Source organism: Gorilla gorilla, chromosome 8 (assembly GCF_029281585.2).
Source record: "Gorilla gorilla gorilla isolate KB3781 chromosome 8, NHGRI_mGorGor1-v2.1_pri, whole genome shotgun sequence".
Lineage (NCBI taxonomy): Eukaryota > Metazoa > Chordata > Mammalia > Primates > Hominidae > Gorilla > Gorilla gorilla.
The window spans coordinates 114,232,675-114,250,924 of record NC_073232.2 but is presented as its reverse complement, the minus strand read 5'-3'; the positions used below and the strand labels follow the sequence as shown (position 1 = coordinate 114,250,924).

Sequence of the window (18,250 nt, the reverse complement as noted above, 5' to 3'; positions counted from 1 at the left end):
GATGGTCCTGTCTGGGGGTGATGGGAGACAGTGACAGATCATGAGGCATTAGATTATCATAAGGAGCCATAACCTAGATCCCTTGCATGCGCAGTTCACAGTAGGGTTTGTGCTCCTATGAGAATCTAATGCTGCCACTGATCTGACAGGAGGCAGAGTTCAGGTGGTAATGCAGACCATGGGCAGCAGCTGTAAATACAGTTGAAGTTTCCCTTGCTCACCTGCCACTCACCTCCTGCTGTGCAGCCTGGTTTCTAACCAGTACTGGTCCATGGCCTGGGTGTTGGGGACCCTTTTTACAATATCACAAGGTTAGTTTATTAGAGAATAAAAAGGGAATGACTTAAAATTTTTCCATGTATGTATTGATTTATAGATTATTTTTCTGTACGGTTTGTAAAATACATGTGTTTTTCTTTTTTTGAGACAGTCTTACTCTGGCATCTAGGCTGGAGTGCAATGGCGCAATCTCAGCTCACTGTAACCTCCGCCTCCCGGGTTCAAGCAATTCTTGTGCCTCAGCCTCCCAAGTAGTTGGGATTACAGGCCTGCACTACCACTCCTGGCCAATTTTTGTGGTTTTTTTTTGGTAGAGATGGCATTTCACCATGTTGACTAGGTTGGTGTCAAACTCCTGACCTCAGGTGATCTACCCACCTTGGCTTCCCAAAGTGCTGGGATTACAGGTGTGAGCCACTATACCCGGCCTGTAAAATATTTTTAATATCACTGCTGAAGGTACCCCAGTCTTTGTTGTTGATTTTTTTTTTTTTTTTTTTTGAGATGGAGTCTCGCTCTGTCGCCCAGGCTGGAGTGCAGTGGTGCGATCTTGGCTCACTGCAAGCTCCACCTCCTGGGTTCACGCCATTCTCCTGCCTCAGCCTCCCGAGTAGCTGGGACTACAGGCACCCACCACCGCGCCCAGCTAATTTTTTGTATTTTTAAATAGAGATGGGGTTTCACCGTGCTAGCCAAGATGGTCTCAATCTCCTGACCTCGTGATCCACCCGCCTCTACCTCCCAAAGTGCTGGGATTACAGGCGTGAGCCACCATGCCCGGCCTGTACCCAGGTCTTTTAAGAGAGTACTGTTTAAATAGTTTTTACTAAATTCTGTCTGAGAGGCTCCTGCAAGACCACTTAGGGAGTGAGAAGAACAGAGAGAGATGTGAATAATGGAGCAAGTAGAATAAGCTAATAAGGTAGCAATGGAGGCTTATTATTCGGAGTACTATGAAAATATCTGGAGAAGAGTAATTTTAGGACTTTAGCTTATAAATTTAGTTCAATTCACTTGTATCCTTGGTACGTTGTTAGGCATTTTGTTTATTTATTTATTTTTAAGACGGGCTATCACTGTGTTGGCCAGGTTGGTCTTGAACTCTTGGCCTCAAGCAGTCCTACTGCCTCAGCCTCCCGAAGTGCTAGGATTACAGGCGTGAGCCACCAAGCCCGGCCAGTTGTTAGGCATTTTAATTCCTCTACCTGGTGTCTCTGGCTCTCATTCTGCAGAGAGAGGTTAGTAGTGTTTTTTCTGCTTTCTTCTTTTCTCCTCTGGTAAGAGGCCCAAGAAATTAGCTACCCCTATTTTTTTCTTTTTCTTTTTTTTCATTATTTCTTCTTAAAAAAACAAAAAAACGATTACATGTGCAGAATGTGCAGGTTTGTTACATAGGTATATGCGTGCCATGGCCTATTGACCCATCCTCCGAGTTCCCTCCCCTCACCCCCCAACCCCTCAACAGGCCCTAGTGTGTGTTGTTCCCCTCTCTGTGTGCATGTGTTCTCAATGTTCAGCTCCCACTTATGAGTGAGAGCATGCAGTGTTTGGTTGTCTGTTCTTGTGTTAGTTTGCTGAGGATGATGGCTTCCAGCTTCATCCATGTCGCTGCAAAGGACATGATCTCATTCCTTTTTCTGGCTGCATAGTATTTCATGGTGTATATGTACCACATTTTCTTGATCCAGTCTATCATTGATGGGCATTTGGGTTGGTTCCATGTCTTAGCTATTGTGAATAGTGCTGCAGTGAACATACATGTGCATGTGTCTTTATAGTAGTAGCTACCCCTATTTTAGCTTGATTCCGTCAGCTGTCAGATTGATACCCCACAGATTAATGTGGTGTCTGCTAAAGTCAGTAGGGTCTTGGGATATTCTTTGTCTCGGGTTATAGCCATAGAACTTGAAAGAGTCTCAGGCTGGGCACGGTGGCTCCCGCCTGTAATCCTAGCACTTTGGGAGGCTGAGGTGGGCGGATCACCTGACGTTGGGAGTTTGAGACCAGCCTGGCCAACATGGTAAAACCCCATCTCTACTAAAAATACAAAAATCAGCCAGGCATGGTGGCAGGCATCTGTAATCCCAGCTACTTAGGAGGCTGAGGCATGAGAATCACTTGAACCCGGGAGGCAGAGGTTGCAGTGAGCTGAGATCATGCCACTGCACTCCAGCCTCTGTGACAGAGTGAGACTCTATCTCAAAAACAAAAACAAAACAAAACCCCCGAAAGACAAAAGGAGGAGCCGGTTTCATTTACCTGAAACTAGCAGTTTACCTAGGTTCAGTTTTCTAGGAACTTTATAGCTTAGTATAATAAGACTTAAGCAGTAGCATTCAGTTGGTATACAGTCAAGATTTGTTGAATGAATGAATGAAAAGGGTAGGTCTGACAGTTTCTTCTAAACCTTTTGGTTTGTGTGATGAGCCTGGAGTTCCAGAGGGGTACAGTCCAAGCCTTGGGCCTGTGGTTGACCAAACCCTCCCTTAACTAAAAAAGTCCTAATTTAAGTACTTTTAAGGCAGCGAGGATATGACAAAGTGAGACTTAGAATCTGGATTTAGTTAAGACATTGCATTTTAGGCCATTTGGAAACCTCTATACACTAGGGATTCTAAGGGCTGAGATCATAGTTAATTGAATGTTGAATTTGTGAATTTAAATTGAAAATAGGAAATATAAAAGCTAATCCTCTCAAATGAAGAGTATCAATTTATCCACCTAACATAGGCTATTAAAGTGGACATTTAATGGCTTAATCAAGAATCCAAGCATACCTAGTTATAGAATATATGAAATGAACATTGCCGTGAAAGCTGTAAATTGCATATCTTGACAAATATTTGGAAAACGTAGGCCACAGAGTTTTTTTTAAGCAGCTTTAAATTATACAATTTAGTGTTTTTAAAATATATTCACAGAATTGTGCAACTATTACCACAAACTAATTTTAGACCATTTTCAATCGACCCTTGCATAAAGAAATCCTGTACCCAGTAGTAGTTACTCTTCTGTATTTCTTCCTCTGTCCTCTCCCTCAGGCCTAGATAACCCATGTCTACAAAAATTAAAAAATCTACTTTTTGTTTCTATGTTTTTGCCTATTCTGGACATTTTATATAAATGAAATAATAGAATATGTGGATTTTTACTACTGACTTATTTAATTTAGCATACTATTTTCCATATTCATCCATGTTGTAGCCATTCCTTTTTATGGTTAATATTTCATTGTCTAGAATACAACATCATTGTATTTATTCATTCACTAATTCATAGACATTTGGGTTGTTTAGACTTTTTGGGTATTAGGAATGCCACCATTACTGTTTGTATACCAGTTTTTGTGTGGACATATATTTTGTTTTATTTTTATTTTTTCTAGAGACAGGGTCTTACTCTGTTATCTGGGCTGGGGTGCAGTGGTGCAATCATAGCTTCAAACTCCGGAGCTCAGGCGATCCTCCTGTTTCAGCCTTCTGAGTAGCTGGGACTATAGGTGCATGCCACTGCACCCAGCTATTTTTAAATTTTTATTTATTTTTATTTAATTTTAATTTAATTTAATTTTATTTTTTGAGATGGTGTCTCGCTTTGTTGCCCAGGCTGGAGTGCAGTGGCGCCATCTTGGCTCACTGCAACTTCCACCTCCTGGGTTCAAGCAATTCTCTGCCTCAGCCTCCCGAGTAGCTGGGATTACAGGCGCCTGCCACCATGCCCAGCTAATTTTTTGTATTTTTAGTAGAGACGATGTTTCACCATGTTGGCCAGGCTGGTCTTGAACTCCTGACCTCGTGATCCACACACCTTGGCCTCCCAAAGTGCTGGGATTACAAGGCATGAGCTACTGCGCCTGGCCTAATTTTTTTAGTTTTTAATTTTTGTAGACATGGGATTCTGCTTTGTTCCCCAGGTTGATCTGAAATTTCTGGCTTCAAGTGATCCTCCTGCCTTGGCCTCCCAAAGTGTTGGGATTACAGATGTGAGCCACTGCACCTAGCCTGTTTGTGTTTTTCTTTTGTATACACCTAGTAGTGGAATTGCTGGGTTATGTGGTAGCTCTGTATCTAACATTTTGAGAAACTCCAAACTTTTCCAAAGTGGTTGTACTATTTTTATTTTTATCAATATTCTTCGAGGGTTCTAATTTCTCTACTATTAACTTCCCTCTGTGATGTGAGAGCCAGAGACACTAGCTAGAGGAATTGATGTGTATTTATAATTCACCATATGAATTTTGGGGGACAGATGTCAATCTGGAACATGTGTGTAATGATTTACTTGCTCTTCTCCTGGCATCAAATGTTCTTTCCATGGTTGTTTCCAGTTTTCTTTTATTATGAATGCTGTTTCTTTGTAAGCATGAAATCTATGTTCATTTGATATGTAAAAGTAGAATCATGTTTTAATATGCCTTTTAAAAATGAAGTTGAACATTATAGAAAAATGTTGACTTTCCCTGTTCCCCTTTTTTGGGAGATGGAGGAATTTGTTGACTGTTTCCTTGGCCTATCTTTGTTGTTAGAGGTTGTCTTAGTCTGTTTGCTGTTGCTATAACTGAATACCTGAGACTGAAAAATTTATAGAGAAAAGAAATTTATTTAGGTTCACAGTTCTGAAGACTAGGAAGTCCAAGTTCTAGGGGCTACATCTGGGTGAGGATCTTCTTGCTGATGGGGACACTCTGTAGAGTCCCGAGGTGGTACAAGGTATTGTATGGTGAGGGGGCTCAGGAGAGAAAGCCAGACTGGCTTATATAACAGACTTACTCTCATGATAACTAACCCACTCTCATGATAACCCATTAATCCATTAACCCATGAGTGGATTAATCTATTCCTGAGGGCAGAGCCCTCATGACCCAGTCACCTCTTAAAGGCCCTGCCTTTTAATAATATTACATTTGCAATTACGTTTCAACATGAGTTAGAGAGAGGGCAAACATTCAGACTATAGCAAAGGACACTGTTTTTATCATCTATGTATATAAACTTCTATATATTAAACATAGTAACTCTATTATATCATTTGTTGCAAATGTAATTTCCCATGTAGTTTGCCATTTAATTTTAATCATTGAAATTTTTTTTATTAAACAAAATATTTGTATTTTTAGGAAGTAAGTTTCATCAGTATTTACCTTTATAATTTCATCTGGCTTTTTAACCTTTCAAAATCCTATCTCAGTCAGAGATGAAAAAAATGTTTTTGGTAGGTTTATAATTTTTAAAAATATCATTTATCTTAACCTCAAGCTACTAACTGCTTATTTGGAAATACTCTCAAAAACATATATGTCATTGAGATGTGAATAACCCTGAATATTCCAATGATCTAGCAGAATGCTGTCCAGTAGAAACTTTTGTGATAATAGAAAAGTTCTATATTTTTTTGTGTTCACTATAGTAGCCATTAGCCACATGTAGCTATTGAGCACTTGAAAGGTGGTTAGCACAACTGACAAACTGCATTTTTAATTTAACTTTTAATGTAAATAGAATTTAAATTTTACAGTTTGCAGCAAAAAAGTGAAAAGAAAGGAAAAGAAAGAAAAAGAAACAGAACTTCTGGCTGAGCACGGTGGCTCGTGCCTGTAATCCCAGAACTTGGGGAGGTCGAGGCAGGTGGATCACTTGAGGCCAGGAGTTCTAGACCAACCTGGCCAACATGGTGAAACCCATCTGTACTAAAAGTACAAAAAAAAATTAGCCGGCTATGGTGGTGCATGCCTACAGGGTGGCTGGGAGTATAGGCATGTGCCATCATGCCCAGCTAATTTTTTAATAGATTTTATTTATAAGTAAGACTGGTATCTTAAATTATATATTTAATTAAAAATTTAATTTAAATAAAAACCACATTCAGATAGATATAGAGAGTTAAGGTCTTTAATTTTGTGTTTTTGCATTCCATGTCACTATACCACTTTGAGTAGAATAGTTTAATTGTGACCCACTGGTTTATCCTTTTCCCCTGGAAAGGTACTCAAGGGAAAGACGTCAGTGGCGCCTAATTGATTATTGACTTATAAGTAGTTATAGCACCCTTTTCCCATTGATAAGGGGAATGGGTAGCACAAGCAGTATGTGATTGTGTGATTGCGTGTGTGTGTGTGAGAGAGAGAGAGAGAGAGAAATTGATTAATCTACTAGAAGAAGGCAGAAGTTCTTTTTTTTTTTTTTGAGGCAGTCTTGCCCTGTCACCCAGGCTGGAGTACAGTGGCCTGACCTTGGTTCACTGCAACCTTTGCTTCCTAGGTTCAAGCGATTCTCCTGCCTCAGCCTCCTGAGTAGCTGGGACTACAGGCATATGCTGCCGCACCTGGCTTTTTTTTTTTTTTTTTTTTTTTTTTGAGACAGAGTCTCACTCTGTCACCCAGGCTGGAGCGCAATGGCGTGATCTCGGCTCACTGCAAGCTACACCTCCCGGGTTCATGCCATTCTCCTGCCTCAGCCACGCCCCTGCCCTCCCCGAATAGCTGGGACTACAGGCGCCCGCCACCACACCCCGCTAATTTTTTGTATATTTTTAGCAGAGGCGGGGTTTCACCTTGTTAGCCAGGATGGTCTTGATCTCCTGACCTCGTGATCTGCCCGCCTCGGCCTCCCAAAGTGCTGGGATTACAGGCGTGAGCCACCGTGCCCGGCCTATTTTTTTTTTTTTTGAGATGTAATCTCGCTCTGTTGCCCAGGCTGGAGTGCAGTGGTGCGATCTCGACTCACTGCAACATCTGCCTCCTGGGTTCAAGTGATTCTTCTGCCTCAACCGAGTAGCTGGGACTACAGGTACACGTCACCACACCCAGCTAATTTTTGTATTTTTAGTAGAGATGGGGTTTCACCATATTGGCCAAGCTTGTCTCAAACTCCTGACCTTGTGATCTGCCTGCCTCGGCCTCCCAAAGTGCTGGGATTACAGGCGTGCACCACCACGCCAGGCTTTTTTTTGTACTTTTAGTAGAGATGGGGTTTCGCCATGTTGGCCAGGCTGGTCTTGAACTCCTAGCCTCAAATGATCTACCTGCCTTGGCCTCCTAAAGTGCTAGGATTACAGGTGTGAGCCACCATGCCCGGCCAGAAGTTTTGTATATTTTTTTGCATGTATACATATTCATATCCAGTGTCTTTAGTGGCTTTAGCAAAGCTGGCTCACTAAGAAGGGATCTGTGGTGAGTTGCACTATATTCTCAGGCTTACCCTCATTTTTTGCTTTCCCTGTTACAGACGCTGCATCCAGGTAGTACACAAACTGCTCTGCTACCAGAAGAAGTGTCGGGTACGCCTGCATTACACCTGGCGGGAGCTCTGGTCAGGTAACTTTCTCTCTTGAATTCATCTTCCTTTTTCTATACCTTTTATGAGCCCCTAGGCCTGGGCTCAAGGTGGATTTTTTGTTTTTTAACCTTTTGGTTTGTTTAGGTTGCCTTTATTTTCAGTTACTCTTTTTGTCTTTTTTTTTTATGTTTTAGCTTTTTTCGAATCCAGACCTGGGTGTGTCACATGTCTATTCTTTACTTTGTCCCTTGTTCCTTCCCCTTCCTATATTTTTTGTCAACTGGTAAAAACAATTGAGTATTTCTTGTGTTCCAATAAATCTTCCTTTGAGTAAGAATGAGGTAGGAGGAGTCGGTACAAACTTGGGTTATCACTCGGTTTCATTTGATAGCCGCATATGGACTGTAGGGAGGCTTCTGTGTGTTTCCTCAGGAATGTCATAGGGAGAGATGGAGGGATGGGGATGGGGTGGGGAGATGTGGGAATCCTGTTCTTTGTGTTACATCTGGCATTATTACTGTTTACAGACAGTGTCACTTGTACCACTCCCCCTGTGCCAGAGACAAAACAGCAAATTACAGTGTTTACTTTTGTCTTTCTAAACATTTGGTAGCCCAGTAAAGTCACTGCTATCCCTGCAGGTGGGAAGTGCCTCTTCTCTAAGGGTACAATTAATGCTGGCTTGCCACCCCTTTCTTTTGTGTGACTAAGTTGGAGGTTTCAGGAAAGCAGAGGAGACATGTTCCCTGAGGCAGTTGCTTGCTACTAGGTCCTGTGGCTTTTGAGACCTGATGGTACAATAAAATCTTCTCCAGATGATTACAGTGATGAAGGGTTGCCCACCCATGGGAGAGCTGCTCTGTATTTTCAGCAGAATAGGGTGTGTTAGTGTCAGAGCCTTTATAAGAAACAGGCCAGTAACCCAGCCCCCTTCCATGGAATTCTTCTAATTTGTTGTGACACATGATTTCCTCCCAACCCAGTTTGGCTTTCTAAATTTAGTCCTCCATAATGGGAAGTAGAGATCTTTAATTAATGGATTAGCAAGTTTTTGCAGTTACTGCCTATGGTGGTAAAGGGGGAGTAGGAGAATAACATTAAGTGGCAATAGTGGCATTTTGATATTTTAGGAGAGGAGAGTATGATTGTGTGAGAGGTTGAGATTGAAAGAATGTCAGGAGAGTTAAAGAGAGATCAAAAGAGATGGAAATGACCAACAGTAGAATTTCTTAGGTAGCAACACCTCCTTTTAATATAAAGGACTATTATTGTTGCCTATGGATAGTTGTATGATTGTTAGGCTCTAAAAGCATAGGATTAAAGAGAAAACACAATAATGATGCAGATCTTCAGATGTTGGTATAGTTGTTGGATTTATAATAAGTACACATGGTTTATGTCTATAACTTGAATGAAATTACACATTGTAGTACTAAACAAGGTGGTAGTAGTAGTTGTTTCTGCCTGCGTCTTCTGATTCCCTTCTGGTTTTACTTTCATTCTATTTTCTTTCCTTTTTGTCCTAGCTATTCTATCTCTGGCCTCTGTGATCTCTGTGGCTTTTCTCTCATTTTCGTGATCTGTTGTCCTCTTCCTCATTATCCTGTTCCATTGTCTTGTCCACATTGCCTTCTACTCTTCGTTCTGGTCTGTCTCCTGAGACTCAGGGCTTCCTGTTATTCTCCTCCTATCCCCATTTTGTATCCTCTGCTCTCTTGATGAATCGACACTTTTATTGGTATGAAGTGTTCTTTGTGTTATTATAGTCATGCATTTTACTTTTTACATGTGTCATAAACTCTAGAATACATTGCCCTCATTTTTGCTTAAACAAGCGATTATCTTTTTTCTTTTTTTTTTTTTTTTTGAGACGGAGTCTCGCTCTGTCGCCCAGCCTGGAGCAGTGGCATGATCTCGGTTCACTGCAAGCTCCGCCTCCCGGGTTCACACCATTCTCCTGCCTCACCTTCCCGAGTAGCTGGGACTACAGGCACCCACCACCACGCCTGGCTAATTTTTTTTGGATTTTTAGTAGAGACGGGGTTTCACCGTGTTAGGCAGGATGGTCTCGAACTCCTGACCTTGTGATCCGCCCACCTCGGCCTCCCAAAGTGCTGGGATTACAGACGTGAGTCACCATGCCTGGCTGCAATTATCTTTGAAAGAGATTTAAAAATGTCTTTTATATTTATCTTTTCTGACTCAGCATTTTGCTCTTCTCACTAGGAAATGGTGAAGAAGAAGGCCATTCTTTATTCTGTGTTGGTCAGTTGACGTTATGTCTTTCAGAACTTTCAGCTCTATTTATAATTATGTCCTATTCTCAGGACTGATTGCATGACAGTCTAAGGCCCTTGATGAGCTGAGGGGAAGTATATATGAGTGTCCTTAGGCATGGACCACTGCTTGTCGCGAAGGCATCTAGACATTTGTACTGGAGTTCTCTGCTAAGTTGACGTTAGCTCCTTTTCCTGTATAGGCTGGGTGAGCCCTCCTGGAACCCTGGCTCCATGTATTCATATGTGGAACATACAGTGAGATGCAGAGCAGCAGGTGTTAAGGAAAGCTGCAAAACACAACGTTGCATCCTATGCAGTCATGTGTATAATATTGCATTCTGTGAATACAAGTGTGTCTATGGCAGATCCACCTACCTCTTAGCAGGCACTACCCCTCGTATGTTGGATTGCTCATGTTTTCACTCTTTCTTTGCTATCTAGACTTATGGATTTGAGGGAGCTGTGTGAAACTCATCATGGCAAATATGCTTATGTGTATATATCCTTTGCCATACATGTGCTGCAAACTGTAATGAAATGTTATTTATAAGACTGGTAAGGCATGTGTTATTAGACTGGACACACAAAAGCCCTTGATTATATAGGAAGCAATCCTCTAGGGTCCAGACGTAGTTTGGAATGTGGGTGTTTAGTATCACTGTACTTCATTGCTGATTTTTATTTCTATGCTGTTTGACTGTATCAGCTCTTTGTTATTATTGGGGAGGTAGCCAGAGGTCTCCAGATTCCCATAATGAATTTACAGGTGTGATCTTATGGACAAGGAGTCAGCTGTATTAGTTGGGGGTTCAATCTTGCCTGATAAGCTTTTCCTAGTTGGTTTTACAGATACGAGCCCTGACCTACTCCCTGCTGCCACTGTCTGTTTCTATGATGCATGTCACCATGATATCTGAGTATGTATGAAAATATATTTAGGCTAATTTTAACTAGAATATGGAAAGGAAAAAGTTCTATTGCTCTGCATTGCTCTGTTTTCAGCAATCACTGTTTTTCACCACATTATAGAAAGTTTGAAAGCTCTTCTCTGATGTCTAGGCAACCCAGATCTCCCAGTCTGAGTAAAAGATTAGATCTTAAAACTCTCCACTGATAGAGGTAGAAAACTGGGTTTTGGGATAAGATCATACTGAAATAGTTCTTTACTTTTGAGAATAGAATGAAAGCTACAGTCATCTTTGTATTCAGAAAAAATGTCCATTTGCACATACATATTTTGCATATAGTTTCACAGAGTTTCTGGATCCTCTGAAGCCCCTCCATGATCTTGTGTCAAAAACCTCTGTCTTAATTTTAAGTTCCACAGCCTCCCAATTAATCCTGTTCTCACAGAAATCTTAGTATCTAGGTAAATTTTTTTATTTTATTTATTTATTTTTTTTTTGAGAAAGAGTCTCACTCTGTTGCCTAAGCTGGAGAGCAGTGGTGTGATTGCGGGTTCAAACAATCCTCCCACCTCAGCTCCTGCCCCAAGTAGCTGGGACTTAAAGGCACACACCGTTATGCCTGGCTAACTTTTGTAAAGATGGAGTTTTACCATGTTGGCCAAGCTGGCCTCAAATTTCTGACCTTAGGTGATCTGCCCTCCTCTGTCTCCCAAAGTGCTGGGATTACAGGTGTGAGCCACTGTGCCCGGCCAGTATTTTTTCTTTATTTACTAGTCACACTGCGCTCCTACTGGGAACTTTAGGTTAGCAATCTCCTTTGCACTTCTTGAGGCTATAGACCATTTTGTTCACTATGTCTTATTTTTGGAGTGTTTTCTATAGCATATTGGGCCCCTATTTTAGTGTATCACATTGTTTTGCTATGTTTGCTTTTTTTTTTTTTTTTTTTTTTGGAGACAGGGTCTCACTCTGTTGCCCAGGCTGGAGTGCAGTGCCACAGTCTCAGCTCACTGCAACCTCTGTCTCCTGGGCTCAAGTGATCCTCCCAACTCAGCCTCCTGAGCAGCTGGGACCATAGATGTAAGCCACCATGCCCCAGCTAATTTCATATGTTTTTACAATGATTTGTTTAAATATCTATATTTCCTCTCAAAAAAGTTCCTGGAGGGCAGGGCCTGTTTTTTAATCATTGTTACATCTCCAGCAGACTGCTTAGCTATGTATTTATTTTTTGAGACAGGGTCTTGCCCAGGCTGGAGTGCAGCGGCACAATCATGGCTCATTGCAGTCGCGACCTCCTGGGCCCAATGGATCCTCCCACCTCAGCCGCCCAAGTAGCTGGGACTACAGATGCGTACCACCATGCCTGGCTTATTTTTGTATTTTTTTTTTTTTTAGAGATGGGGTTTCATCATGTTGCCCAGGCTGGTCTTGAAGTCCTGGACTCAAGTGATCTGCCTGCTTTGGCCTCCCAAATTGTTGGGATTATAGGCATGTGCCACAGCACCCGGCCTACTTTGCTTTTTAATAGGAACTCAGATAACATTTGGATGAACAAATAAATGGATGAATGGATATGTAAGATTTTCATTAATGATGGATCAACATTCTCCAAAAGCAGCACAATGTTGTGTTTGAGCCGAATAATAATAATAATAGAACCCAGTAGGATGTCGTTAATGTTTCTGTTGAGCTGACATCATCACCTTTGATAGGGCCAGCCATCCACCTTAGTTTATTTGATTTGTTGATGTGAGAGAGAGTAGTTAGTAATTTCTTTTGTTTTTCTCATTCTTCCTTACCCACAGATGCATGGATTGCTTTTAACCAAGTAAAAATGGAAACTTTGATGGTTTCTAAGCCATTAAGCAAAGATTGAGCAGGATGTGCAGAGAGAAGCGTGTAGTTGTTGGAGAGAGAAATACTTGAACAGAGCTTCATGGAGTCAGCTTATTTTACTTCCACTGCAGGAAGAAGGGGCATTGGAGAGGCAGGCTGCATTTAAATAGTATGACTTTCCATCGTCTGAAAACATGGGTTGATTTAAAGGCAGATTGATACTGACATTTTATACTCAACATTTATCTATGGATCACAGTTGTTACCCTCTCACTCTGCCACATCCCGGTGATAAGTCGTTATTTTTATCCCCATTTGTTGGGGAAGGGAGTAGAGATATAGAAGGGTTAAGTGACTTGCTAAGGATCATGGAACCAGACACTAAACAGAGTCATGATTAGAACTTAGAGTTCCTGACTCCTATGCTCAGACACAGATCACTAAGCAACATTTGCTTCCCTGCAGGAAGAAAGGCCCCCTAAGCCCCCAGAACAATCTGTTCAGCTTCACTGTGCTAAGTAACATCCAAAGCATTCACAGCTTTGTGAAAAAGAAATTGTACATGGCCTGACCTTTTAGATATCTACTGGGAAAAATGGAAAACCCAGGCAGTATCACAGCGTTCTGGATCCAGCTGGCTCTCCTATTACTGGCAGAGGCCTATAACTTCTTGGTTAGGTACATCTCAAGACTGGCAATTGAGAGCCTTTCGTTGGAAGCTTATTTTACTTTTAAGTGTTGCCATACAGGACTGAAATTTTTCAAGAGAAAGGCTGACTCAAGCCACAGATTTATCTGGCAGTTCTTGTATAGATGTAGCTTTGATAGTTCAGCAGCCCCTCTTGATTTGGAGAAACTATCCTTTGAACTTTTCATTGTGTGCTTCTTTTAGTTTAGTTTCTTTTTTAAACTTTTAATTTTGATGTAATTATAGACTTACAGGAAGTTGCAAAAATAGTATATAGAGTTTCATGTACCCTTCACCCAGCTTCCTCCAATGATGACATCTTATATAACTCTACAACATTGCTTCTTTTAGTTTTGAAGAGAGTATCCAGGCGGGAAAGAACATAGCAGTAAAAACTAGAGTAGATGGGAAGGGGAATTTTGGCAGCTGCTATTTCTATCTTGTTTTTAAAATTGCTCTTCCTCATTCTGCTAAATTTTCTCTGATTTAGGCAAATATGTCACAAGATGTATTCTAGGCTGATGTGCCTAATTAAGACTGCTTTAGCTTCCATATGCAAAAATAGAGAGCCTTTTTTCTTCTATGGGTGATCAATTCCTCTCAAAATTAGAATGTTCTAATTCAGGGGCATTAGAAGGTATCTTTCTGGTTCTATAATGTAGTTATGAAATATTCTCTACAGCAGTATAGAAAGCCCAAGGACTAAAAAGGAATGCCAGGAAGCTTTTTTCCCTTTCAAATCACTACATTTGGCTGAATCCAAAATTTACACTATTTTGAATCTTTCTCTCATCCCCTCAGAAACTTGGCAGAAGCAAAAGATAAGAATCTCTAACAGGTTTAGCCTGTTACAGGGAGAAAAAGATTCCCACGTGAAAGCCCCCAAAAGAGCAAGAAATCACTTTGTTCTTTTCTCTGTGCATGCAGTCACTTCCTATCCAGAAAAATGTCAACTCTCATAGGCCCATGAGCATTTTGTCAAGTAAAAGGGACCAGGGAAGGATTAGCTGTGCTTTTGGTTACTCTGCCTATATTAGTTTCAAAGGGACATGTCATGTGGTTTCATAAGGTATCATCCTTCTCTGGATCTCGAGGGAGCAAGACAAGTCTGTTATTGGTCCTACCTCATTTTGGCAAAAAGTAAAGTTGTTGGTTCTGTGTCAGATGGCTCCACTGAGACATGGTCTCATTGACTTTTAGATTTCTTAAAGGGTGATTTTGGCTATCACTCATTTGGGAAACGGTGGGGGGAAAGGAGCAGGTGGTATAGGGCCCTAGAAGAAGGCAGTGGCTCCTGAGCATGCTTGGTTAGAGGCAGCTGCACAGGGACCCTACATTTCCCAAAGTCTAGGATGTGGGAGCTTTCATGTGGAAACTCATTTTCATGAAAAAGAAGAGGGTGGGTGCTAATTGTGAGGTTTGCATTGTCTGCAAGAAAATGGGGAATGGAAGATGGTTGAGAACCTTATTTTTTTTTTTTTTAGCAGATACACATTGACTGCAAGGAAAATGGTAAGGATGGAAGCAGATTTCCATTTAAAGAACGGATTTGTTCTATTTCTGACTCATTTAGAGGAATGTGGAACCTTTAGTCAGTGCAGGCTGTTGACATACTGACTTGTGTGCTGTGTTCACCTGGAGAGGCTGATAGCATACAGCCAGAGCCATTTCATTTTCTTGTTTGATTCTTTGGCCTCTGTGTCAGTGAAGTGCTTAGGCTTGCATCCAGACAGATGCCTGTATTCTGAAAAGCCACCTAGAGTTGTTCCCTGCCCCCCGCTCCCCCCACGACTGAGTCTTGCTCTGTAGCCCAGGCTGGAGTGCCGTGGCGCGATCTCAGCTCACTGCAACCTCTGCCTCCCGGGTTCAAGCAGTTCTCCTGCCTCAGCCTCCCGAGTAGCTGGGAATACAGGCGCACACCACCATGCCTGGCTAATTTTTGTATTTTTAGTAGAGACGGGCTTTTACCATGTTGGCCGGGCTGGTCTTGAACTCCTGACCTTGTGATCCACCTACCTTGGCCTCCCAAAGTGTTAGGATTACAGGCTTGAGCCACCGTGTCTGGCTGAGTATTTTTAAATTATTCTACTGGCAGGTGTTGGCATCAAATTCTCTCCTGCACCACTCTGCTGATTGACAGTGAGCCTGCTGATTGCTGGCAATGTCCCTGGGTAATTGGTGATTTTGTCCAGAGATGCTGGAATTGGCTAGAGTTTATAGTGCCTCCAGGGTTTTGGTGGCATGAGCTTGTTACACTAGTGCTATTTTCATCGTGTCCTTTGAGTTTCTTGACTTCTCTCCTAAGCAACTGAGATGGTAATATTATTCTTTTATTAGTCACTGTGAAATTATCCATTTCTCCTAATGAACAGGTTTTGATTTGGGTTCTGTGGTACCTAAACCTAGCTCCATGCCAGGTCACAAAATCAAGTCTGGGTGAGTGTTGTCTTTGCTGTTTGTCTTCATAGCATGTAAAAGCTGCTCAAATAGACAGCTTTCTCTGACCTGATTCTTTGGAGACATTTGTTTGTGCTCTCCTGGAGGCTGTCTCCTTCCTGTTTTTAATCTTATTTAAATGTCATTCACTTGGTTTTGTAATTAAGCCTCCCCTCTCCTTTTTTGAGGCAGGCGCCTGAGCTACCACTTGATTGTGTCTTCCTGTGGTTGGCTTGTTCCTCTCTGCACCTGGTTTACCTTAATGTGGGGGACAGGTTTTAGTCCTGGAGAAGTTCTCATATCCATTATTCATTCTACTGCTACATGGCAACACAATTTGCTGCTACCTTTTTTCCCTCCTCCTGAATTCAAAGCAGGATAGAAAAAATTCTGGGAAAGTTCTCATTGTGTATTAATGCTAGGAACAGCTCTGCAAAAAAGGTTCCTTGTGGGGTGTGTGTGTTGGGGGCACTGTGTAAGATGGCAGGATTCTCAGATGGATCGTATTAAACTCTTCCTATTTGAAAATTAGGGTGGGCTGGGCGCAGGGGCTCACATGTATAATCCCAGCACTTTGGCCGATCACCTGAAGTCAGGAGTTCGAGACCAGCCTGGTGGAGCCCTATCTTTACTAAAAATACAAAAATTAGCCAGGCGTGGTGGCGGGCGCCTGTAATCCCAGCTACTTGGGAGGCTGAGGCAGAAGAATTGCTTGAACCCGGGAGGCAGAGGTTGCGGTGAGCCAAGATCACACCATTGCACTCCAGCCTGTCTCAAAACAAAAACAAAAACAAAAACAAAAAAAAACCCAAACCAAAAATTAGCCAGGTGTGGTGGTGCATGCCTGTAATCCCAGCTACTCGGGAAGCTAAGGCACAAGAATCGCTTGAACCCGGGAGGTGGAGGTTGCAGTGAGCCGGGATTGCACCACTGCACCACTCCAGCCTGGGTGACAGAGTGAGACTCTGTCTAAAAAAAAAAAAAGAAAAGAAAAAGAAAAAAAAATTAGATTGTCTGCCTCTACCTCTAGGAATTCACGTGGGACTTAGGGAACCATCAGAGTGCCTGGTCCTGGCTCAGCTTCCCAGAACCTGTACACTCTTCTATATTCTATCTGCATCTGCATACAGAAAAGTCAGAACTCTACACACTGTTGTCATACTCTTTCAGCAAATATGATGCACAGGACTCCCCAGGGAAGGGAACATGGGCTGAAGCTGAGTGTGAGACTGATCGTTGCCTCTAGTACAGAGTCAAAAGAGAGCAGTTGTAGCCAATTTGGAGTTCCTGAAAAAGAGCCCAGAAAATAAGTTTTCAAGGGGCCTGGTATGAAAGACTTGCCAATGAAGCAATGAGTGTGTATTGAGCACTCACTTCCCTACAACTTAAACGTATTTAATGTGTAATATAATACCTCAAATATTTTACTGCAGTAATTTCTCAGTTCTTCACTTGGTGCAGAGTTAAGAGTACTTGGAACCTCATTAAGTATAACAGATGAAACAGCAAGGATTAGGAATCAAACCCAGAGTCCCTGAGGATTTTGTAGGATAGTGTTGGTATTTAGTGCATTGTTAGTTTGGATGGTGAACTTTGGTGATTATTTTGAAGATTGCCACAGTGTTGCCTTGAAGGCTGCCCAGGGTTCATTTTGAATTTGCATTCCTGCTCAAGTTCATGGGGCTCTCTGTTGATTGAGTATATTTGGCTCCTTTCTTTTTACCTATCAGTGAGGAAGCATCTTTGTGTGTTTGTCCCTGTACTTAGTATGGTGTACTTTGACGTGAATGTCAGCCAGTCAGTTATGCAGAGGTTACAGAAAGTGAGACTGGAGTGTTTGTGAGGCTGTTGGGAGTGTCTGTGGAAAGAAAAACATTGACCTTTTGTTTTTCTTTTTAATTGGGGTAAAATAAACATAAAATTTATCATTGTAACTATGTTTAACCATACAGTTCAGTGGCATTAAGTATATTCACATTGTGCAACCATCACTACCTTCCATTTCCAGTACTTTTTTTTATCTTCCCAAACTGAAACTCAGTACTCATTAAACAAAAACTTTTTTTTTTTCTTTCTTTGAGATGGAGTCTCACTCTGTCGCCCAGGTGGGAGTGCAGTGGTGCAATCTTGTTCACTGCAACTTCCGCCTCCGGGTTCAAGGGATTCTCCTGCCTCAGCCTCCCGAGTAGCTGGGACTATAGGTGTGTACCACCATGCCAGGCTAATTTTTTTTTTTTTTTTTTTTTTGGTAAAGACGGGGTTTCACCATGTTACAGGCTGGTCTTGAACTCCTGACCTCAGGTAATCCACCTTCCTTGGCCTCCAAAGTGCTGGGATTACAGGTGTGAGCCACCGTGTCTGGCCAGCAATAATTCTTAATTCCCCCTCATGCCAGACCCTGGCAACACTAATTCTGAATTTGATTACTCTGGGTATTTCATTTAAGTGGAATTAAACAGCATTTGTCCTTTTGTAACTGGTTTATTTCACTTAGAATAATATCTTCAAGGTTCATCTATGTTGTCAGAATTTTCTTCCTTTTTAAGG

At 41.8% G+C, this 18,250-nt stretch overlaps 1 protein-coding gene across 9 annotated transcripts in view; it reads left to right on the top strand.

Moving 5' to 3' along the window:
* Positions 1-18,250, top strand: part of ARMH3 (armadillo like helical domain containing 3) — a 211,171-nt gene that overhangs the window by 73,898 nt on the left and 119,023 nt on the right. For all 9 annotated transcript variants that reach the window (XR_008668997.2, XM_019035495.3, XM_004049989.5 and 6 more), the window contains one exon: positions 7,503-7,591. Coding sequence is in view for 8 of the 9 variants with exons in the window: in XM_019035495.3 (XP_018891040.2) it covers positions 7,503-7,591 (89 nt within the window). In the remaining variant the exon portion in view is untranslated. The remainder of the gene's footprint in view (positions 1-7,502; positions 7,592-18,250) is intronic.